This window comes from Myxocyprinus asiaticus, chromosome 32 (assembly GCF_019703515.2).
Source record: "Myxocyprinus asiaticus isolate MX2 ecotype Aquarium Trade chromosome 32, UBuf_Myxa_2, whole genome shotgun sequence".
NCBI lineage: Eukaryota > Metazoa > Chordata > Actinopteri > Cypriniformes > Catostomidae > Myxocyprinus > Myxocyprinus asiaticus.
The window spans coordinates 29,651,673-29,677,662 of record NC_059375.1 but is presented as its reverse complement, the minus strand read 5'-3'; the positions used below and the strand labels follow the sequence as shown (position 1 = coordinate 29,677,662).

Genomic DNA, 25,990 nt, shown 5'->3' with positions numbered 1-25,990 from the left:
ACCTGCTGGCTAAAATATGTAATGTCATATAATTACATGTAAATAGACAGATGGTTCTTAACACATCTGCACTGCTCTTACACTTTAGTTTAGAACGGCCTGAACACAAGCGGATAGATACACACAGTAATGTGAGACCATCAGTACTCGTGTAATGTCTCTCGTCCAATCAGATTCGAGGATCAAAACGAACTGTTGGATATATATATATATATATATATATATCCAACAGTTCGTTTTGGATATATATATATATATATTTATTATACTGTATATCACAATATCTAATTACATCGGCAACCCCCGGCTGAGGAATCAAAGTTAACACATTTCTTTTATTTCTTATGGGATTCATATTCAACTGTAGGTTATAACAGAATGGCACAATCATAAAACAAAAAATGGCAACAAAGAAAAAAATGAAATGACTCCTGTTCAAAAGGCTGCATACCCTTAGTTCTTAATACTGTGTATTGCCCCCTTTAGCATCAATGACAGTATGCAGTCTTTTGTAATAATTGTCTATGAGGCCCCAAATTCTTGCAGGTGGTATAGCTGCCCATTCGTCTTGGCAAAATGTCTCCAGGTCATGCAAAGTCTTTGGTCGTCTTGCATGAATCACACATTGGAGATCTCCCCAGAGTGGCTTGATGATATTAAGGTCAGGAGATTGTGATGGCCACTCCAGAACCTTCAACTTTTTCTGCTGTAACCACTGGAAGGTCAGCTTGGCCTTGTGCTTAGGGTCATTGTCGTGCTGGAAAGTCCAAGAGCATCCCATGCTCAGCTTTCGTGCAGAAGAATGCAAATTGTCTGCCAGTATTTTCTGATAACATGCTGCATTCATCTTGCCATCAATTTTCAAAAGATTCCCAGTGCCTTTAGAGTGGGGATGGTATTGTTTTCACTATAGGCCTTGTTGACCCCTCTACAAACATAGCGCTTATGGTTGTGACCATAAAGCTCTATTTTGGTCTCGTCACTCCAAATTACAGTGTGCCAGAAGCTTGTCAAGGTGTGTCAAGGTGTTGTCGGGCATATTGTATCTGGGCTTTTTTGTGGTATTGGCGCAGTAAAGGCTTCTTTCTGGCAACTCGACTATGCAGCTCATTTTTGTTCAAGTATCGTCGTATTGTGCTCCTTGAAACAACCACACCGTATTTTACCAGAGCAGCCTGTATTTCTCCTGAGGTTACCTGTGGGTTTTTCTTTGTATTCCGAACAGTTCTTCTTGGTATCAAGAGATCCCCGAATTTTCCACTTCTTAATAAGTGATTGAACAGTACTGACTGGCATTTTCAAGGCTTTGGATATCTTTTTATAACCTTTCCCATCTTTATAAAGTTCCATTACCTTGTTACGCAGGTCTTTTGACAGTTCTTTTCTGCTCCCCATGGCTCAGTATCTAGCCTGCACGGTGCATCCACGTGAGAGCTAACAAACTCATTGACTATTTATACACAGACACTAATTGCAATTTAAAAAGCCACAGGTGTGGGAAATTAACCTTTAATTGCCATTTAAACCTGTGTGTGCCACCTGGTGTGTCTGTAACAAGGCCAAACATTCAAGGGTATGTAAAACTTTTGATCAGGGCCATTTGGGTGATTTCTGTTATCATTATGATTTAAAAAGGAGCCAAACAACTATGTGATAATAAATGGGTTCATATGATCACTATCCTTAAATAAAAGACAGTTTTTTTTGCATGATCAGTCATATTTTCAAATTCAAATCAATGCCAAAATTTCACAAATTCTGTACCTTCTGGTAAGTATCCGTCTAAACATGCAGGTGGAAAATTACTTACACAAATAAAGACATAAAAACAATTATAAATGTAAACATAATAATTATAATGATGATAATAATCACTGAAATATAAATCATGGTTCGAGGTGAATGTGTTTTTGCATTATTTTATGTTTTAATCACAGATTTATAGGCTGCAGAGTCGTGGTCACAATGAACTGCTCTGTGGAAATAAAGCGAACTGAACTCAAAGCACCTCCTGAGCTGAGACTGTCTGAGGTCATATGCAGCACTCATAGATGATACTATTCTTGCAACAAAAAAAAAAAAAAGCAGAAACAAAGAAATAGAGAACCTTTTACATGCGCGTGTTCCACAAGACTGCACGCCTCTGTACAAACAGCGTGTCAGACATGCGCATAGATGGCTTTTCTGTCATCTGTTCTTAATAATATAATAGTGTTTCTTCAAGCGCGTGTCTGTGTGTCTACGGGAAAATAATTTGTAATATTAATTTGATAATAATAATAATAGCCTAATATTAATAATAATTTTAATACATTAATTGGAAAATGAGCCAAATATCGTCTTGACATCGTCAACGGCATCAGCTATTGGCAATCACTCTGACCATCGTCGATCCCTGAGATCATCGTCTGTCGGCACAACCCTAATGTGCATTTCTCTCTATAAACTAACAAAATGTTCAGACGGTCTCCTTGCTGGTTTTTCCGACATATTCAGAATCATTACCACTTTTGCCGGTGTCGCTGCGGCTCGCTTCGCATGTGCACTTGTAAAATTTATATTGCAAGATGGCTGCACAGCACTAGGCTCCTGACTAAAATCTCCTAATTGAAGATATTTTTTTTTTTACTTCGAGGAAAGATAACGTCGTCTTTAACAACCGAACACTTCTATTGCAAGAATGGCAACTAGTAAAAAATCGATGTCTCCCCAAAAATCAGCTTCGGGCTGCAAATGCCTCAAAATGCTCGAGGACGACGTAGCCTCGATTGTTAGCCTAGCAATCGAAGCATAACAGGAGGCCATGCGCGAAATGGTTTCCCGCATGTTGACGGAGGAAATAAAGTCGGCCCTAAATCCCTTCAATGACTGTATTAAAGAAAACAGCGCTGTTCTTCGATCTCTGAAAGAAGAAATGGATTATCTGAGTAAAAGTATGGTGTCGATCACAACGAAAGTGGACAATCTCCAAGGCAGTTTACGCAAAACAAAAAAGGATACGAACTTCTGCCTGTCTCAGCTTGAACAGATGCAGCGAAAATGCAATGACCTCGAAGACCGGTCACGTTGTAACAATGTCCGCCTGGTTAATCTACCAACAGGAATGGAAGTGTCGGCTTTCTACAGAAAATGCTACCTAAATGGATCCCCGATCTTTCGGCGCACCCAAGCATGATCAAGATCGATAGAGCTCATCAAGTATACTCGAACTTCAACTCACCTAAACCACGATCGTTGATATTCCGGCTCCTCCGATATCCTGACAGGCAAGCCATCCTTCAAGGAGCCCGGAAAGCAAAACCCACTCTGCCCGGTGGAGTGCGCCTGGAATTCTTTGCTGATTACAGTCATGAGACAGCACAAAAGAGGAAGGCGTTCTTGGCTGTAAGATTCAAGCTTCATCAGGAAGGCGCTGAAACTTTCCTGATCTACCCAGCATCACTGAGAGTCACCCATAAGGGTCAGAAATACTCGTTCGAATCTCCGGAGGACGCGGAAAAATATCTCAAGGGTCTTGATGCCACAACGGTACCCGCTGTTCGTAAAGCCTTAAACTTCCTGGTTCAGGAGGCAATGGAGGAGGCCGACTAAAGAGACATGTAATGCTTTTGCTGACAAACCTGTGCAATACATGGACCAAAGTCTTTTTCAGCGTACACGTGTTTCAGTTCACCAAAGTGAAATGGTATCTAGTATTTTATTTATATTCAACTGCATTTTGTTTTTAATCTCCTTTAAACAATTTTCATGTGCAGGTTGTTAGACTGTTATATGTAAAGGTCTTATTTAACTATTGTATGTCTGTTTGCTTAGAAAAGTCAGGCCACAGTTCTTAGTTTAAATCTGGTTGCCATTATGAAAATCGTTGCATTTCAGATTGTTTTTCGGTGTTTGGAAATATTCAATTTATAATTTTATTTCCTCAATTTGTTAAATTCATAGGGGGCTAATAAGGTGAATAGTGTTTAGACATTGGCTCGCGATCACCACAGACATTTGCTAGAGGGGGGATATGGGAGAGGGATGGGGCGCTTAGGCGCATAAAGCACTCAAGACTATCTTTGCTTTTGTTTGTGCTTATAGCTGTGAAAACTTTAATGGTATGCTTAATAACCTGCTCTAAACATTACATGTTATACTGCATGAGCTCTGTCACTACAGACTATGGTTAGATTAAACACGCTGTCTTTAAACGGCAGGGGGTTAAACTCTCCCATCAGATGTACATGGGTTCTGGATCTTTTACACAGAAAAAAGATTGATGTAGCGTTTCTTCAAGAAACCTACCTTACCACCATGGATGCCCAAAGACTGCAAAACAGGCGTTATATTTCCATAGTATCATCAAGTTGTAAATCTAAGAAGGGGGTGTCAGTTCTATTCAAACGTAACTCTAACTTTATTATTGAACACACAGGTTCGGATAATGGTGGTAGAGTTGCATATTGCTGTACTTTAATAGATGGAAAAACGTTTGCATTTGTCAATATATATGCTCCAAATGTATATGATGCCTCCTTTTTTCCAAATGTTTTGAAAACCCTACTATCTCTCCAGGGCTACTCAGTTATCATTGGATCCGACATGAATGCCGTGCTTGACTCAGTTTTGGACCATTCCAACCCTTCGGTTTCAGTAACGCAATCTCAGTCTTCTACAGAGCTGAGATTATTCACTAAAGATCTAGATGTGTGTGATTCTTGGCGACTACATAATCCAACAGCTAAGGTGTACACCTATTTCTCCCCAAATCACAAATCATTCTCGAGAATTTATTATATTTTACTTTCTTCATCGCTACTTTCAGGTCTAATCAATATTGATTTTTTACCACAAAGTGTTTCTGATCATAATGCAGTATTAGCACATCTTCAGATTAATACACCCTGTAAACCATCCAGATGGAGATTTAATACTTTTTTGTTGCAAAATGAAGACTTTCTTTCTCAACTGAGAGCAGGACTGATTGAATTTATCAGATTAAACCAGGACTCTGTTTCCAGTCAAGATATGTTATGGGCGTCCATCAAGGGTTTTTTAAGGAACAATGCTATCTCCTTTTCTGCTAGACTTAAAAAGGACTATCTTGAACAACTATCTGTATTAGAGAAAAGATGTGGGGAACTAGAAAAGGAATTGGGTCATCAATTTTCCAGTGTTACACAACAAAAATTAAAGGTGGAACGAGCTGCACTTAATGATTTGCTTCGAAGATGAGAAGAATATTTAATGCATATTACAAAACATAAATATTACATAGATGGAAGCAGACCGAGCCGACTCCTTGCGCTTACTTTTAAAAAAAACATGAGCGACGTTTTAACATCCATGCGATCAAAAGTTCAAGTTCAAAAAGTGGTCTCACCTCACATCCCACAGAAATCAACAAAACATTCATGTCATTTTTTGAAAAATTATATACCTCAGAAATGCAACCCAGTACTGACCAGTTAAAAAAGCTTTTCGAGCAGTTGAACTTAAACATACTTTCAAAGGAGGAAGCTGACAGCCTTGACTCTGAAATTACTTAAGGAGAACTACACAATGCAGTGTTATGTTCAAATAAAGTCCCCAGGAATTGATGGCCTCCCAATAGATTTATACCTGGCACTGTGGGATCTACTAGGCCACATTTGGCTACGCACTATAAATGAGGCTATATTCAAAGCCAGTTTTCACAAAGATCTCAATACAGCTCTAATTACGGTTTTACCTAAACCCAGCAAAGATCATTCGGACTGTGCTAATTACAGGCCCATCTCCTTGATTAACGACGATGTAAAAATTTATGCTAAAGTTATTGCCAGACGTCTACTCTCAGTGATACATAAATTAATGGATCCAGATCAATCAGGTTTTATTATGGGACGTTTGGCTTCAGACAATGTTCGTCGAGTGTTACATATCACTGCTGAATCCGGGAAATTAGAAACACCCAGCGGCCTCCTATTTATTGATGCTGAAAAAGCCTTTGATCGGCTGGAATGGAGATATTTATGGTATACGTTGAAAGTTCACTTTTGGGGACCAGTTTATTAGAATGATACAAACTCTATACACTAATTCCATGGCCAGGGTATCTACGGGTGAAATAATCTCGGACACTTTTAATATTTGTAGAGGCATGAGACAGGGGTGTCCACTTTCCCCCCTCATGTTCAGTTTATCAATAGAACCTCTAGCGCAGTACGTTAGACAGTGTAAACTTGTTACCCCGATTCAGTTAGGCTCATCAAGCCATTCTATCTCTCTATATGCGGATGATACCTTATTATTTTTATCTGATCTAAAACGCTCACTTCCTAATGCCCTCCATATCATAGATGAATTTGGCACACTATCTGGATTTAAAATTAATCATTCTAAAACCATTTTGATGCCTCTTAATTGAGATGGTTTTAATTTCTCTATTCCAAAAAATATTCAGATATCAACACAAGTCAAATACTTAGGGATTGAGCTGAGACCCACCTTACCCCTCATTTCAAAAGTTAATTATACGTCAATTTATGGAAAAGTTGAGTCTGATATTCAAAGATGGATGTGTCTGCCTTCATCACCATCTGCCCGATTATCAACAATAAAAATTAATATTCTGCCCTGCATTAATTTTATTAGCTCTATGCTTCCTCTTCCCCCCACCAGTAAATTATTTGAAAGTTAGATTCTTTACTGATAAAATATATTTGGAATGGAAAGTGTCCCCGCATTAAGTGGTCTACTCTTCAAAGAAGTAAATTCCTTTATCCTGCTCTCAGTTATGAAATGGTTTGATCCTTGTTCACAGTCTTCATGGAAGCAAATAGAAAAAGAGCGCATTTCACCAATTTGTTTGCAAGATTTTTTATTTTCAGGCCTTTTACACAGGAAGTGCTCATTATATTATGGTCCTATACTTTCCTATACTCTCCAAATATTTCAAAAGCTAGAAGCCTGTTTTCCATCAGAAACTATTTGGCACACTCATACTCCTATTTGGCACAATTTGAATTTACTTTCCGGCGGACAACCTTTTGTGCAGCCATCCTGGGCTATAAAAGGTATTCTAACGTTAAATTACGTAAAAGGAGAGGAATCTATCCTGGATTTTCATGATTTAAATGAAAGATTTAATATTTCGCATTATACTTTATTTATATTTTTAATTACGTGCCGTGTTAAAGGCCCATAAGGTACCTTGGGGTATAAATCTTCAAACTCACCCGGTGGTGAATTGGATTTGCAATGCACCAAGCACAGGAACGGTTTCTTATTTTTATCATTGCTTTTTAAACCTTAATACAGATAATTTCCCTAAAGCTAGAGCCTGGTTATTGGATCTGAACACTTCTAACAGAAACATCGAATGGGAGGCAGTGTGGGATAATACATTTCATGCGTCCACGAACCCTAACCACCAATTCACTCATTTTAAAGTTATTCACAGGGCATATCTAACCACACGCATACGACATGTTATGGGTTTAGTACCCCACCCGTATTATAATTTTTGTGGTCCTGGATGTGTGGACACTTTGATACATATGCTTTGGGACTGTCCAGATGTGAAAAAATTCGGGGATATGGTTCTTTATATATATATATTAAAGGCTCATTATTACGGTTTAGTATTTCTCTGTAATGTAGAACAGTGTTAGCGATTTTACTTATAACATTCTTTCTCAGCCCTGGAACTCAAACCATTTTCTGATGCCCCCCAAAATATATATATTTAAGTAATTAAATTAATATCATAAACGTGCGACTAGTCAACTAATGGCTTAAACTAACGACTACTAGTCGACTAGGAAAATCTTTGGTCGGGGGCAGCCCTAGACTACATACTGGGCTCTGTTTTCGTAAGTGCACAAAGCACAACTCTATGCACAAAGACCATGCACCACATCTTATCCAATTTTTGTGAGAGCACTAACTGTATTTTAATTAAGTGCCGCAAAGCGCAATTTGCTATTTTAACTGAAGTCCAAATTCAGTTCCCACATTTGCAGTTTGGAGATTCCACAAGCAGATGGTAATAAAGTTCATGTCAAAACTCAATCAGTGGAACATCAAATTATGTCCAATCACTGTTGTTGCCGTTTTATGAAAAAAACATGTATGAGATTTGTGTTAAACTATCTATAGGTCATGTTTTTATTATTATTATTATTATTATTATTATTATTATTTATTATGTTTATATTTACAATTGTATTTTGATCTAATTTGTATTGGTATTTTTACACCTGTTGTCGTAGAGTGATTTTTAAGTCACTGCAAAAAGGGGTTGGTGAAAAGTTTTGGATAAAATTTTGGATTTGGTATGATTTTTTTAACCACTTCATTATTTTTATTATATTTTTGTTTCATTTGAAGGGTAATTTGAATTTAGAAATATTTTTTGTTAAATTTTTTGTTTTAATAAATACATTTCTTTTTTCAAAATCGCCCGGTAGAAGTATGAGCCGATACAATCACTGTTAATACTAGCCATGATTTGTGTATCAGTAGATGAAAATTATTAATAATACTTAAATTCTCTATAATTTAACCTTGCACCTATGACTTATGGCATTATGCTACGCTATACTAGTCAACCCCACTCGTGGTCTAGTCAACTAGTCTACCATCATGACCCATACCTAGTATGAACTCACCCATGTCCTGATGATCTGAGTACAAAAGGAAAGATCTCTACAAACTACTGACTGATTTTAGTTAAGAAATGCTACACAGTGTGAGAGAGAGAAAATCAAGAGGAGAAACAGCAATATTCTTCACACGCAGGAATGAGTTAGTTAGAAGGGAAGCTAGACACCCCCTACCTCCCCCTGTCACTCAGAAACAATAGCCTTGAACTTTTTAAGTGCAGCACAAGTGGCCTCTTTTCCTCTCAAAGAGACAGATATTGCTCTGATAACAGCCTCTGTCTGCTGGGCTTGATGGACATCACTGTCAGCGCAGGCTTAATTTGACCTTTCACAAGCCCCTCCACGCCTGTGCCATCACGTTCCATGAGTTCTCTTTCAATGTAAGAGAGATTTATGGGCATTCTTTCCTTTTATAACAGTTTTTAATAGTGTTCAACCTCCAGTATCTCTTATGATATTATTAGCAAAGCAAAAACCTTTTCAGAAATTGTATTACTTTAAATAATCATTGGCATATTTATGCATTTGCTCCCCGTTTTGCTCAGATGTCTCTTGAGGTTATTTGTTTTTTCTATTAAGTATTTGCTTTCTTTATATCATCAGTCACATCCTTCTTATACTTAGAAATATTAAACTGCTACATGCTTTATGAGTCACTCTGTCTTTCATTTGGTTCCTTGTGCCATGCTTTACTTAGACTTTACTTAGCACACATTTTTGAGTAGAGGTCTGCAATTACTTTTCCTACCAATCAGACTTAGATTTTCACCTGGCGGACAATATAACTGCCTAAAAATATTTCTTACACTTTCATTAAAAGAAGGACCCAAGACAGTATCTAGGAACCAGAATCGAAAACTTAGGTGGGCTCAAGCTTTGAGAAGTTGATCTGAGCATTAGGAAATAGACAGAGACAGATCTTTGACTTGATGGTGTGTTTCATTGAGTGATATGACACAAGATGACACAGTCATCCAGGTACTAAAACATGTAGTTAGCTTAATTTGAAAGATCTGCATACATTATAAGTGTATTGTACCAGAGCCACAGGGAGCTTATTTAAATGTATGCTGTGCGCTCAGATAATTGTTGTAATTATATTTAGATGGGATGGAGCCAGGTTCATATTAAAGTGTTCTGCTTCATAGAAAGGTACCTTGGGGTGATGTTGTTGGTTCAACGCATGTAGTTTAATGCAGATTATTAGGGTCACAAAGGGCAAATATTTGTTGCCGTCTGCTACCTTTTTTTTTTTTTTTTTTTTTTTTTTTAATGTACATTTTGGCAACCAAAGTAAGATATTAAGACTTTATTTTTAATGACGTGCCAATGGCAGTAATCTTACAGTAGGATTTTTGAAAGGCTCTTCAAGAGGCACTCTCTTTAAATGGTGAATAAAGCCACTCTAGCCACCAGCTGAGTCAGTGTGTGTGTGGAGGGTCAGAGATGAGTGTCTTAATGAGCTGAGAGAATATTAAAAAGACAGTTCCACACACACAACATCATACGCATACTCCGTTCAGTGGAGAGGATGTTTATGCCTTCCTTTGTCATAGTATGTGGGTGTTGTGGAGTGGGGAGCGGAGCGGAGTTGTGTGATTTGTGGAGCATTTCCTATCTCCAAGATTGCTAATCACACTGCATCATCATGAACATAACATGTTAATTGCCCAACATGCAATTGCATGTCAGCAAGACTTCACGACTTAAGTAAAGAAATAGTGTACTGTATACTACCAGTGGTCAGAAATGAAAGATGGAATTGTGAAATAAAATCAGAAATGCAATCAAAAATTAAAATGGTTAGTGGAAAGTAATGACTTAAAGCAGGGATTCCCAAACTTTTTTTTGCTATACTTGTGAGGACCCTCCATAGACATAATGATTTTTATACTGTACAAACTATAGATTCTATCCCCTAACACTACCCCTAAACCTAACCCTCACAGAAACCTTTTTGCATTTTTACATTTTCAAAAAAACATAATTTAATATGTCATTTCCCTTGTGAGGACCACACAAAAGGTCCTCACAACCAGAAATGTCCTCACAGAACAGGTTGATTCTCAATACTTGGTCCTCACAAGTATAGCAAAACCTGCGCACACACACACACACACACACACACACACACACACACACACACAGTTGTGCTCAAAAGTTTGCATACCCTGGCAGAAATTGTGAAATTTTGGCATTGATTTTGAAAATATGACTGATCATGCAAAAAACTGTCTTTTATTTAAGGATAGTGATCATATGAAGCCATTTATTATCACATAGTTGTTTGGCTCCTTTTTAAATCATAATGGTAACAGAAATCACCCAAATGGCCCTGATCAAAAGTTTACATACCCTTGAATGTTTGGCCTTGTTACAGACACATAAGATGACACACACAGGTTTAAATGTCAATTAAAGGTTAATTTCCCACACCTGTGGCTTTTTAAATTGCAATTAGTGTCTGTGTATAAATAGTCAATGAGTTTGTTAGCTTTCACGTGGATGCACTGAGCAGGCTAGATACTGAGCCATGGGGAGCAGAAAAGAACTGTCAAAAGACCTGCGTAACAAGGTAATGGAACTTTATAAAGATGGAAAAGGATATAAAAAGATATCCAAAGCCTTGAAAATGCCAGTCAGTACTGTTCAGTCACTTATTAAGAAGTGGAAAATTCGGGGATCTCTTGATACCAAGCCAAGGTCAGGTAGACCAAGAAAGATTTCAGCCACAACTGCCAGAAGAATTGTTCCCAAATACAAAGAAAAACCCACAGGTAACCTCAGGAGAAATACAGGCTGCTCTGGAAAAATACGGTGTGGTTGTTTCAAGGAGCACAATATGACGATACTTGAACAAAAATGAGCTGCATGGTCGAGTTGCCAGAAAGAAGCCAATGCCACAAAAAAGCCCAGTTACAAAATGCCCGACAACACCTTGACACTCCTCACAGCTTCTGGCACACTGTAATTTGGAGTGATAAGACCAAAATAGAGCTTTATGGTCACAACCATAAGCGCTATGTTTGGAGAGGGGTCAACAAGTATCTTGAAACAACCACACCGTGTGTGTGTGTGTGTGTGTGTGTGTGTGTGTGTGTGTGTGTGTGTGTGTGTGTGTGTGTGTGTGTATGTATGTATGTATATATATATATATATATATACATACACTGTTCAGGAGAAGGCTTGTTATAAATGACACATTTCCTCTCCTGTGATCTATCCACAGGGACCTCCCAAACCAGTTGCTGTTGAACCCTGTTCAGGTGGGAAAGCAGCAGTGCTCACAGTGCTAATGTGCCTCCCACGAGGGGCATCTGGTATTCCTCCACCCGGCCAGTCAGGTGAGTAACTCCCAAAATTGTCTTTAAACTCTTTCCACTTTACATTCACCTTGGGAAAACCAAGGAAGTTGGTGCTGACAGTAGTATTATGCAAACATAAATTACTTGCAATAATAAGAAAGTGAGTGGTTATGAAATGATTTGAACTTAGACTTCACAATATGTTCTGTCTGATTGATTCATCCCTATATGTCTTCTCCAAGATAAAGAGGATATCTGTGTCATATGTTTTAAAGAGCACCTCTTATGGTTTTTCAAATATTACCTTTCATGTAATGTGTTGTATGGCTGTTTGTGAATGTAAAAAAGTCTGCAAAGTTTCAAAAATCAAAGTGCACGACAAATGAAGTTATTGACTCCCAAAGGAAAGAACCGATTCTGAACACCTGAAACGAGTCGTTAGTAATGCCAGACTTACTTCCTGTACTAACCTACGTAATTTGGTAACAAAAAACCCGCCTCTGGTCTTCATTGGCTGCTAAGCGGTAGACCAATCACAACAGACTGGGACATCTGACCAATCAGAGCAGAGTAGGCTCTCTGAAAGGAGGAGTTTAGAATGAATCCTTTAGAACGGATCATTGAACGAGTCGTTTTTGACACTGGGAAAAAAGGTAGTGCTGCAAATATGAGCAAATTAAAGTGTTTTTTGACCTTGAATGCATGTAAATCTATTGTATGAGACCTTTAAAACAAAATTAGGCACGTTTAAAAACCATAATAGGTGCTCTTTAATGTAGTCAGCCTGTTTCTGAGTATTTAGAGATGTGGCCTTTATAAATGCTTGAAAAAGAGAAACAGATCCTGCAAATTCACGCAGTAGTGCACGCTGTTAAAGGTGACGCAGGACATATAGTACATGATCAGTAGGGGGCAGTGGTGTCTCATTCTACAGTATGAATAAACACTGATTTCTAATTGTTGTCAACCTGATAATGTTAGCTAGAGACTCCTCAGTTTTTCATGTACGATTTCGGATTAATGAAAAATAAAATTATAGGGCTGGCAAAGTTAATGTGTTAACGCATGTGAAATTATTGAAATATGTTTAACGCCGTTAAGGCATTATGATCAGAAAATTATTGTAATTTGGACAAATGTTAATGAGAAGTTAATCAGAGGACAGAAGTGTTAAAACATCTGTTACATATGAAAGAACAGCCTGTTCATCCAAGTAACATTTTTTTTGTATTTAATGCTGATTTACATTTCTGTTCGTTGCGATGCAGTTTAAGAATCTGTTTTTTTGCAAGTGATACAAGTAAAGAGCTGTGTTTCTGAAATGTACATCTAGCTGTCTTTATTTGCACCTATATTTCACAATGAGTGCAGTCCAAATGAATTTTTGAACCCCACACTTTTTGTTTTCTTTGCTAAAGAAGGAACTGTATGTTAACTCTTAAAAATATTAGTTGCGATTAAGTTTTAATCTATTGACAGCCTTAATGAATTATTATTATAATTCATATTTCTTATTGTATTAATAAATTATAAATAAATATTAAAATGATACAAATAAATATTAAATATTACTGTTACTTTTTGTTGTTACTTTCCTCATCTGTAAGTTGCTAAAAGCATCTGCTAAATAAATCAATGTAAATGTAAGAGAGCGAATGACAGTAACTTGTTAATAGTCCTTCACTTGAATCATAAACCTGGGATAAATGGGGCACTATTAAGCATATCAGACATACCTGCACAGCAAGACAAAAGAATGAATAGTGCTTAGAAAACATATTTTTTTAATTACTATTATACATGCAGTACAGAGAAATCGTTTTTAAAAAGGGGAAAAGTCAGTCGTCTGGTAAGGACAAAGGGATAGTTCACCCAAAAATGAAAACTCTCATGCCATCCCAGATGTGTGTGACTTTCTTCCTTCTGCAGAACATGAATGAAAATTTTTAGAAGAATATTTCAGCTCTATCTCTGTCCATAAAATGCAAGTGAATGGTGACCAGAATTTCCAAAAAAATCACATAAATCAGCATTAAAGTAATCCATAAGACTCCAGCGGTTAAATCCATATCTTCAGAAGCAATATTATTGGTGTGGGTGAGAAACAGATCAATATTTAAGTCCTTTTTTACCATAAATGCCACTTTTTACTTTCACATTCTTTTTCTTTCTTTCTTTTTTTTTTTAGCAATTCACATTCTTCGTGCATATTGCCACCTACTGGTCTGGGCTGGTCAAAGATGGAGATTTAGATAGAAAAATAGGACTTAAATATTGATCTGTTTCTCACCCACACCTATAATATTGCTTCTGAAGATATGTATTTAACCACTGGAGTCTTATGGATTACTTTTATTCTGCCTTTATATGATTTTTGAAGATTAGAATTTCTGATCACCATTCACTTGCATTGTATGGACCTACAGAGCTGAGATTTTCTTGTAAATATCTTTGTTTGTGTTCTGCAGAAGAAAGTAAGTCATACACTGGGATGGCATGAGGGTGAGTAAATGATGAGAGAATTTTTTTTTTTGGGTGAACTATGCCTTTAAGCCAATCCCTTATGATCTTCCAGTTATGTGGTATGAGGCCGTAGAATTTCCGACCGTTTTGTGATTTGTCCACTTGAAACAAATAATCAAACACAAACACACACACAGCATTGTTTTTTTCATTGAATAATAACAAAATTCAAACCAAAACACCCTTTTATACCTGTCATCATCACCTAATAAAACAAGAGTTTAAACTTTGCCGGTGACGTGAATTTCAAGGGAAATAACTGTCGAATCTGAAAATGTAAAAGAAATTAATACATGAACATGCAAAAAAATTTCACGCAATTCATCAGTGTGTCTGATATCAACATGCAGGAACATAGATGTGAGAAGCACGCACATCAGAAGGTAAAATAATACATTCCACTAAAATAACTCAGAATCTAAACTGCTCTAAATGTCATGTTTGCGCTTGTATTAAATACAAGTATAATTAAGAGGTAATTAAGAAATGTGTGCTGGTTTTTAGTGCTTTCTTTTTCTTCTTTTAATTTTAGAAGCTCAGTTTATACATGTAGTCCACTAAATAACTAATAAAAAGTACAGTTATTTTTATTGGATTATTTCCTGATAATACCTGAAAAAATATTACCTTATAACTATTACATTTAAAGAGAAGAATTAAAAAGGGTTTTTCACCTTTTCCCACTACCATTTGAATTAAATGTTTACTGATTTTATTAGAAAAATCCAGGTTTTTGGACAGATTTTGTTTATTTTATTATATAGATTGATGAGTCTCTAAAATGTAAAGATTAAAAACTTAAAGGAATAGTTCACCCAAAAATGAAAATTTGCTGATAATTTACTCACCCTCAGGTCATCCAAGATGTATCTGAGTTTCTTTCTTCATCAAAACAGAATTTAAGACCTTTAGGATTTCATTTCCGGCCTCCTCCTCTAAACAATGCAAGTGAATGTCCAAGAGCCCGCCTGACCGAACCTGTGCGAGATCGCGTGATGGGTTGCGTGAAGCACACATTTTTAAAGGCCACATCTGTACTGTTGTGTGAAACAAATTTAGCCCTTCTCCCGATGCTTTCATATGAGGGATACAAACTTGGGAGAGTGCTAAAAGCATGGCCAACACCTGTTATCCACTGACCTTTTCATCACCAGCAGCACTGGCATAATTGAGAGTGAAAATGACAAAAAACAGCAACAAGTGCTCACTTTGTGCATCATGTCAAAGTTTGTGTAAAACTCCACTTGTGAAACTCCTTGCTGTACAATCGTCCAGTCCATTCATTTCAGGCAAGAGGTCAGAGTAGTTCTCTAATATTCCCCTGGTGGTCTGATGTAGTTAATCTGTTACTGCAGGCTGTATCCTCTTACACCACTCTGGCAGAGCCTAGTCTACTAGAGCTTATTGATCCAAGAAAATCATGAGATACATGAGCACATATTATATTCACATGTATTTCCCAGTGTCTTTGACTTGTTCCCAAGAGCACCAAACACCGCCTCTACAAATGTACAAACAAAAAATAGTCAATAAAATAATGATAGTGTCCAGTTTGTTTAACCCCTTATGTCTTTCACATTTCACTGACAACAACTTTTTTCAAGTCTTGTACACACTCTCATTGACATATCTCACTTATATTTTTGTATATATTTAGACTGCAATGCTTTAAAAGCTATGTCAGTTTGAGGTCTGTTTTCTTAGACCTTTAAGATCTTTAAGAGCTACAGAGTGATAACATTGGGCTAAGAATAAACCTTTTTATCCCTCCCCTTCTCAGCAGGCCTGTCAGTCAACACACTGCTTTATGGGACCTTGTCCCTTAAAGCTGGTCTTCCTCTTCAGGATCTTGTCTGATCTCTTTCAGTAAAGCTTCTCTAATAGCTCTCCTTCTGTTTGACAAGCACAAAATAGAGGCAACAAATAACAGTACAAAAGAGTATTTTTAGTAATGTCTGGAAAAAAGTTGGATCTATTGAGAGAGAGAGAGAAAGAGAGAGAGAGAGAGAGAGAGCTTTGTTGTAATTGCCAGGCACTGAAAACTTTAGAGTGGCTGCTTGCTGGGCTGTTGAAGTTTGTCCTGAACATTTTTAGAGGAAGGTACATGAGAGAGAGAGAGAGAGAAATAAAAGGAGAGAGGAAAACGATGGAAAGACTTCTCTTGTTTGGAATCAAAAACAAGTATTGTTGGAGAAAAGCACAGGAAAGGAGCTTCATGCACAGATGTCTCTTTTGTCGTCACACTTTGAAAGAGCTTTGTCTTAGTTCGGCTTTTTAGAAGTTCCACAGCAGGATGCATGTGTAGGTGTTTTTCTGCTGGGGTAAAACAGCGCATCACTTGCACAGAGCAGGCCAGCAATATTGACTGATGTAGGAGCTAAAGCAAAGCAGGCCACTGTTGTCGGCTGTCACCGTGCTGTGTCTGAATGTCTTCAGCTACCTGATGTGATGTGTGTATTATCCTGAGCACACTGTGTCTTATTTTATTGAAACAACTTCCTACTCAACCTGCCGCTGGTAATGAACTCATAAGCAAGCTGACAACCGTGAATCAGTTCTAACCGCGTTGATAAGATTGACAGATCCTCAGAGATTTCCTTGGTGCTGGAGGTCTTTTCCATTTTGCACCAGGCTAACAGAATTAATGCAGTGCTTGTTCATTATATTCATGTGTGATCCAAGCTTTGTTCCTCCTAATTTGGATTTTAGTGGGGAAAAGATGTGCAGCCAGCCTTATTCAACATAAAATCATTGTGTTCAAGAGGTTTAAAGAAATGCACATGTAGCATTTAAATTCTGAATTAGTCACACCATTGACCTTGGAGCTCTGTTTATTGAATGCATATCAGTAAGAAGTAGCTAATTTTCCAACCTGGTTACTATATCTACATTTTTGCAAAATTATTGTACTTGAGTTTCCTGGTGAAATTAACAAGCTTAAAAAAAATGTGTTTTTCCTTTCACACATCACAAGTAAAACGATATATTATCTGTTCATAAACACTAACTTGTCACCCTGTTTCTCACACAATGCTATATTATGACATCTAAACACTAGCACATGACTTGTAAGGTGATACATTTTAATGTTTAGATTACATAACCAACTACATTTACAAGCTTGTTCGAATGCAGTCAAATTGTGCAGTAGCTCACTTGATAGAGTGTTGCACTTGCGATGCAAGGGACTTGGATACAAGTCCTTAAGAGCATGCGAGTCGACACGTTAGCCGAAAGTGACAGAATAAAAAACAAAAGTATATGGTTGCTTCAGGAATAACGTTGATGTCACATTTGCTTTTTTTGACATTATCTGCTATGTTTAGGTGGGGAGGAAGGTTTTGTAGATTTAAAACTTAATTTGTTTGGTAAGCGTCATTGATGTGTAAATGGGGGTGAGCATATATTTATGTTTTCGGTTTCTGGCATCAGAACTCAAAGGATTTCAGAACAAGCCATTTTTGCAGTATTTATTCAGTAAATGGTCTTGTTGAACTGGGGAGTATTTTTTTAGTTCTGAAAGGTACTGCATGTTTTCATAGTACATTTGAACTATTTTAGGCTCCAGCACCCCTGCGACCCTTCATAGGATAAAGGCTCGGGTATAGGGCTGAAACAATTAGTCGACGTTATCAACAACATCGACAATAAAAAATCGTCGACAAAAATTCCGTTGTCGAATAGTCATTTGATCTTAACGTAACATAAGATCATATGAAACTCTAATGATTGCACGCAAGAGTAGCACTGCAGCTCGCGCCTGACTGAGGAGAAGAAGAAAACACATCTCACAGTCCAGATGCACTCTAAACTTTCCAAACAGGTTCAGGTGATGTAGATCGCAAAGTACGAGGCAATTATAATGCAAAAATACAAAATAAGTAAATACAGAAGCACTCTTGTTGTGGAATAAGCAGAGCCAGAGCTGATGCTCAGCTTAAGCAAAACTTGCGTGTCGAGCGTCTTTAAAGGAAACACCCCGGCGTTACATCTTTAATGCAGTTCTATTTAATGCATTATAGCTTTATTAAAGTTCAAATAATAAGGAAACTGGCATTTCTCTGTGCGGTCAACGCCTCTTCAATGAGTTGCGCGAAGTGTCCCGGTCTAAGGGGGGAGAGATTGAAACTGCACCGGCTGATGTACACTCTGTTGCGGGGACACTCGTCCCTCGAGTGTGTCACGCTTAATGCAGCTAGATTATATCGCGATGGCAACTTATTGAATCATAATATATGTCACTGTGCATTTCTTATCGTGAAGAAAATTGGCAAAACGCAGCTTTATTAATAAGAGAGAGTTTGTTTTTTTGTGAGTTAAAGATGGATTGAAGTAAACAGGAAGGTGAGAGATGGTAGTCTTCACCCCATTATACACTGCAAAAAATACGTTTTTGATTTGTTTTTGTTTTGACTTGTTTTCCAATATAAATATCTAAAACTCCTTTAAAACAATGTACATTTACTTTAGCAGCTATACTGCAGAAGATTTTTATTTTTTTTTTTATCTGAGAATGTTGAATATAATATTAAAAATACAAATATTTTAAAATATCTAAAAATCATTTTAAAAAAAGATGCATTCACCTGAGAAGCAGCATATAAGATATTTAGACTTGTTTTTAGAGAATAGATCTTGAATATGTGTATTTTGTCTTTACTGCTCTCGCAGAAGTATAACAAGTAAACAAATACACTTATATACAACATACACTTATATTTAAGATACATTCTCTTAAAGCAAGTTTAAATATCTTACATTTACTTGAGAAGTAGCATATATCTTGTTTTAAGGATTTTTAGACAATTTTAAATGGAAAAAAAAAAATACACTTGATAACAATAGGATTTTTTTGTAGTGAAATTTTTACTGAATTAAACATAATAAGAAGTATTTTTTCCCTTTAATTCAGTGAATGTCATTTAGAGGTATTTTTAAAAGATGATTTTGTCTTCTTTTTTGTTAGCAAGCACATTTAATACAACCTTTTAAGTCAGGGCGCAAGCTGAATAGTCGGTTTAGAGCTAATGATTAATCATTGCAATAATCGCCCGAATAGTCGAATAATCGTTCTAATAATCGTTAGATAAGTCGATTATCAAAATAATCGTTAGTTGTCACTTGCCGGATCATCTCGCACATGGTCGAGCACTCTGCATTTCAAGTATACTTGTTTGACCACGAACGAATGCGTTCGGCACTACAACTGCTTTGTGATACTCTTTTAGTATACTCAACTGCAGGCACATGCATCAACAAGGCACACAGAAGAGGACTGTCCACGTGTTGAGAAAATCTGGGCTGTGCGCAGACTGTGCTGATGACAAAATTTGCATCACACATACTGATCCAATCCGGAATGCTGACAACCGAAGTGTACTTTCGCCTTAAACAGGTATGGATGGATGGATGGATTTGAACTCAAAAGCAAAATATTGTTTCATATATACCCCCCTTAAGTAAAACATTTTTAGCAACATTCATTTTTAAACATTCAGATGGCCCATAACCCCATTACTGGCTGATGTCCAATACCTTTTGACCTAAATTGCGATTAGTTTATGTAAAACACGCTATAAAAAGCACAATGCTTGTATGCGTATCCTGCGCTCTACTGTACTGAATGCTGTTCTGTTGACAGATGTGTAGTTTTCCTATTCCTTTCTCTGCAGCCGAGGTGTGATGGGTAATAAATCGATGTAGGGCAGTGTAACTGTCTGCAGCTCAGGTTATTCTTGGATGTAAATCCTTTTTGCCTGAACACTTGAAGCTCTGGCTTCACACTGATGTGCTGAATTCAATTCCTTTTGGCTGGCCTGTCTGAAGTAATGAATTGTTCCCCTGCAATAATTGTATTGCTTCAATAGCAGGGAAGGAGCAGTGCCAGGCTAGCACCGAAGTGGCTGTTGTGTTTTTAGGATGATTTGTGAGATGCTGCTTTGAAAAATAGTTGGGGGGGTTGTGGCCATGGTTTTAGCCACAGCAGTCTGTGACAGAATCCAGGTATGAAGCTTAGTTGGTTTTTGAGTAGGTTCGTACTGGTAGCCAAGTTCACTTTGCTGCCTCTCTCTACACATACAGTACATAGAAAGAGAGGTAATGTTTCCCTATGAGAGTGAGGCCACGTTTACACCTGGTATTAAGATGCAATTTGGGCTATCCGTTTGATATGGGACGATGCGAAAGACAGCTGTAAACTAAGTCTAAAAAGTGTTTTACGATTTGTCAACTTTAACACTTTCAAAGGTTCGAAAAAGCATGTAACCACATTGGGCTCTTAGTGTACACGCTCATCCATTTGAACATATTCGAACAGCAGCCAAGCATTGAAAAAATTCACATGCACAAAAACTGCACAGAGCTTCTTCAGTGTGCATAATATTAACATGCAGAGTCACAGATGAGAAACACATACACACACATCTGAAGCTCATTTAAAACAGGTATTCAACTAAAATAACTGAGATTTCTGCTCTGTACATCAAGTAAATGCAAGTATAATTCGGAGAAAAAGTGCACTGATTTTTTTTTTTACCTCACTCTGCCTTAATTTGCACTTTATCATGCATTAATACACTGACGTAGTGATTGATGCATGTTGTGATGCACCTCCCCTCGATATCTAAACACAGGTAGTCAAAAGACACATATTATGACGAGGTGTAAAAGGCAATGTGTCTCACTTGTCCACTTGTGATTGGATCACCCAAAATGCATCTCAATGCAAGCCCCGCCCTCTGAATATGCATACTTCTCTACTCCATAGTATGCCAAAAGCAGTATACCAATTGAGTAGTATGTCCAAATCCTCAGTATTCATAAAATGGTAAGCCAGAAATACCCGGATTAACTATTACATCCATTGAGATTGTGAAGTGCGCATTCCACTAGACACTTTACTATCTCATAAGGCTACAAGAGCTGAAAAGACGTCACATTCAAAATGCTGAATAATAAATAAAAGAAAACGGCATAAAACTGCGAGTTGTGCAGCTCTTTTCTACTGTCAGTTTTAAATATATACACGAAGAAAGTTGTTCCTTGGGGTTAATTTGTAATTGTTTAATGAAACCAGGGTAAATTATTTCCGCGGTTCATATTTTCGGGTCACGGGACAATGCCCATGTTCCCGTATGAAGTATGTTAGGGAATACATTCATACTACTCGCCTGCATACCCAAATAATCAGCAGGTTGTGAAAAAATTGGGAGTCTATTTTGATAATAATTAAAATTGTGTATAACGTCAGCAAGTTAGTTCAGTCTTGTTTTTATCAGTTACGGAACATTTCCAAGGTTAGATATGTCTTGAGTTTCAAAGATACAGAGAAGCTTATACATGCTTTTATTTTGTCTCGCTTTGATTATTGTAATGTAAATCAACACACTTTAGCAAGGCTACAGTCAGCGTGAAATGCTACACTGATACTTCTGACACAAACTAGGTCTTTTAATCATATTACTCCAGTTTATGCTTCTTTGCATTGGCTACCAATTCATTTTAGGGTTGATTTTATTAATTGCATGTAAGGCATTACATCGGTTGGTGCCAAAATATTTAGCAGAACTTTTAAGACCCTGTGAAACAGTTAGATCTCTTAGATCTTCTTGTCGTGAACTGTTGGCTGTTCTAAGATCCAGATGCAAAACTAATGGCGATAGAGCATTTGTAGTGAAAGTCCCACGATTAATAGCCTATGGATGCCGCTTGTGTGTGATTGTGACTGGGAGATATTCAGAGCCGGAATCATAATGTGCTATTTTCATGTTTATATTATGTTAAATAATTAAACATTTAAAACTGAAATATTTACTTGCTTTGATGAAGATAAAAAACACTCTTATTTACATATTTTGAATGGATGAATTTTACACTTATAGCACTTTTCTGACACTACACTCAGTGCTTTTACATAGAGAACAGGGGACTTTCCTCAACCACCACCAGTTACCTACTATTGATGTTTTTATTGTACTACTATTATAAATTTAAGAGGCGAAACTCATATTATGGCTGATATGAGTATATGAGTATTTTTATATTATATTGTACAGCCTCAGTTGTGAACCCTAATCCTACAATAGTATGTCAATGCAATGCGCACAATAACACAGTAAACTAAAAACATAAAACGAGGATTCAGTAGTGATGGGGATAAAAATATACTCTATTAAACATGAAAAAATATGCTTGTATAACAATTATAAGAAGTCAATTTCAGAAGTCATACATAAACGTGTCACAGTAACTTCCCCCAACAATTTGGATACATCACGATCGGTTAACACACAAGTAATGTTCATACAAGCATGACAAGCAAAATAAGCTTCAACAACCCTACCAGAAAACATATCCAAGCATTATAGCAGGTAAACAACTTCACCAAACGGATAACCAATACACATCCATGCAGACTGAAGCGATGCTGTGAACTGTGTGAGTGTGACTGACTAAACTGAACAGCCTAGTTTCCCCAGCTGGAACATGAGACAGCACTTCTTTCATGTGTTAACGGACATGACGTAATGATGCAAGAATGAATGGCATAAGCCTGCGGTTTCGTGACAAATCTGACCCGACAGCTCAAAATACAAATCATTTTTATAGGCTTACTGTAGTGAATCGGGGTAAGGTAAGGATATTGTTTTGAACACTGTTTATGTACTCAAATAATAATGGCAGTTTGTTCATTTTTTTAACAAAAAAACTTACATAGTGCAGCTTTTTAGATTTGTATAGGCTTTCTTTTATTACTATGTGAATGTGTTGTGTTTTACTGTGTTTTTTTGTGAAGCACTTTTTGCTTAATCGCTGAAAGGTGCTATATAAATAAAATTATTAATATTATTATTAAAGAACGTACTTTTATTAATGACCGAGAAGTACGTTCTTCATCAGATGCTCTGACAGTAATGGACGGAGCTAAGGCCTGAGAGAAATAGGAGAGAGGGATATGCTCCCTGTCCTCACTTTAGAGAAAAAAAGAATAAAGTAAGCAGAAGACTTTGACAAAGAACCTTGAGTAGATTCTCAATCTTCCTAGTGGAGCGTTGAGTGAAAACCTTTTAAAACTCTCCTTTATGCATGAACGGGCACAGAGGAGTCCATCTTCAAAAAATGAGAATTTGAATTGAATTAGCCAATTGTTCCTTTGAAAGAGACTGCTTTAAGTCACCACTGATCCCCCTTTTTTTTTTTTTTTTTTTTTAATACTTTTGCTTTGACATGGAAATTATCTTTTTTTTTTTTTTGCTTTATGAATGGTATAAGGTCTCCATGAGTTGAATTTCCAGTCAGCACTTCCTCCTGTCTGACCTCGGCTTGCTATGTTGTGTGTTGTCTGCAGGTATAGCTATCGCCAGCGCTCTTATCGACACGTCCCAGCAGAAGCCCATGGACTTCAAAGAGAAGAGCCAAGGCTTGAAGAACCGCAAAGCTCTGCCTCCTGCTCACCAGGGCACCTGTGTGTAAAAAACATTGATGGTCTCGGTGGGCTGTCCTTTACCAGAGTGACCTCCTCTCTTGTGCTGCAGCAGGCAAATGGCACCCTATGTATCAAATAGAGGCCCCATTTTAGGGGATTATTTAGGTGACAGAGTGCCCACTATTTCCACTCCTTATACACTTTCTCTCCATGTCTATTTACCATAATAAATAGACCTCGCCACCACCTGTTCCAGCTCAAGCCTCACTCTACATTTTCCTTGTGCTTCTCTCCCAGTTCGACTCTATCCAAACCAATCCACAAGCCTGCTACACTACTCCATCTGCTTCTTCATATCACCTTCAACTCTGGTCACCGTATAACCTTTTTTCCCCACATTTCTTAGTCATTCCGAGCCATCAGAATGTTGGTCACCTCTAACGACCCTCAGTTGTTTCAAGAGGGCCTCTCCAATGGATGTCTCCCATGTGTAACATCAGCTTCACACCAAGCACAGATGGTTTATGCTTCATCAGTGAAGAAACTAGGATTCTGGGATGTCAGCTGGACCAGTTTTTCTCACTGAAGTAATCTTCTAATGGTTATCTTGGGACAGTCGCCGGTTTTGTGTACGGGTCAAAAAGTTTTTTGAATGCTTGCCAACTATTTTTTTTGCTCATAAGTAGGTTCATAATCAACATCAGATTTTTAGATATTTTGACATTTTATTTAAAAGAGACTGAATATAGATATGTTTACCATAGATAGCGTTAAAGCTATCTGTTGCATATGCTATTGAATTTCTGCTGCTGGTAATCTCATGCTAGGTAAACAAAGGTTAGGACTGGATAAAATCTTTCTCAGATTTCATCTTTGCATGGGCCACACAGACTATGCTTGAAAACTTTAAATATTTTGTGGGTTAAATGTCACAGAGTCTCTCCATGTTGTTAAGTATGAGGTTTGGTGTGCACAAACAGTCCACACCATTAGTGTAACACACTATAATGCAGAGGACTCAAAAGGGGCCAACTGGTGTGAATGAAACCAAGTGTCAGTCTTAAATCACAAAGAAAAATTAGACTTGAGGTGGTGAGGGACTGAATCGTGCCTCACTGACCTTACAAACCTTGAGAATTTAAGCTTGTAGTTGCATACCAGAGGGCCACATCCAAGCTGGTGTGTAGTCATTAATTAAAAATGCTAGGGAACTCTAGAAAAGCTGTTGTTTTTTTATTGTAATTTTGCATTGTAATTACAGGTTTGAATGAGCAATGTCTCATAACGATGCAGTAATGTTTCTTCTCTTTGTAATTAACTTTTGTACTCTTTAAGTTTCACATATTGTGAATGTCTGAAGAGAAAGCCGATGATTTTGAGGAGATCGGCAGCTGAGAGTATGCAGTTATAGACCGTTCATACACTCAAGGACTGTTTCCTCAGACAATGGGATTTCAGGATTTGCCCTACAACTAGAAAGACCCTTCGCTTTGATTAGCCCAACAGACGAGTCCCCAATGAGTAAAACGGGAAGTCCAAGAAGACTGTGTGTTCCTGCCTATCCTATTTCTATGGCAACAGCAAGAAAGTGTACAGCATCCTAATCTTCACACATTTGCTTAAAATGGACCTGACCATGTGAATTTAATGTGAATTGATCTTTTTCTCTTCATGTAGCTACTTTTTGTTTGTATACTTTGCTGGTTTTAATAAAGGATATTAAAAGATCAATAGTTATTTTAGGGCCACCCTTTGTACATGACGGTGATAAGTAATCATGTCTTTTACAATGTTTGTGTAAAAAAGAAATGATGAATTGTTTTTGTAACTAATTGATTCCTGTGTAATACCTCTGTTGTTCTTAGGTCACTCATGTACAGTAACTTAACTCACATAGGTCAACTCACTCTTGTTAATGGCTGTTTTTATGGCTAGATGTGGCAAGCTTTTTTATGTTTTGAAGTGTGAGAGGTTGTCATGCACAGGAATTGTACAGACTGGTTACACGGGAATCATATCACTGTAACAGAAAAAACAGATTCATTCATCTCTCAGTGCTTATCATTAATCTCCATTGTATTTTAAAGATGAATGGAAAAATAAAACAC

General features: G+C 37.3%; 1 protein-coding gene across 1 annotated transcript in view; it reads left to right on the top strand.

Moving 5' to 3' along the window:
* Nucleotides 1-25,588, top strand: part of LOC127423623 (attractin-like protein 1) — a 165,667-nt gene extending 140,079 nt beyond the window's left edge. The window contains exons 28-29 of the mRNA XM_051668087.1: nucleotides 11,860-11,974; nucleotides 23,805-25,588. Of these exons, the coding sequence (XP_051524047.1) occupies nucleotides 11,860-11,974; nucleotides 23,805-23,929 (240 nt within the window). The 3' untranslated portion in view covers nucleotides 23,930-25,588. The remainder of the gene's footprint in view (nucleotides 1-11,859; nucleotides 11,975-23,804) is intronic.
* The last annotated feature ends 402 nt before the right edge of the window (nucleotides 25,589-25,990 follow it).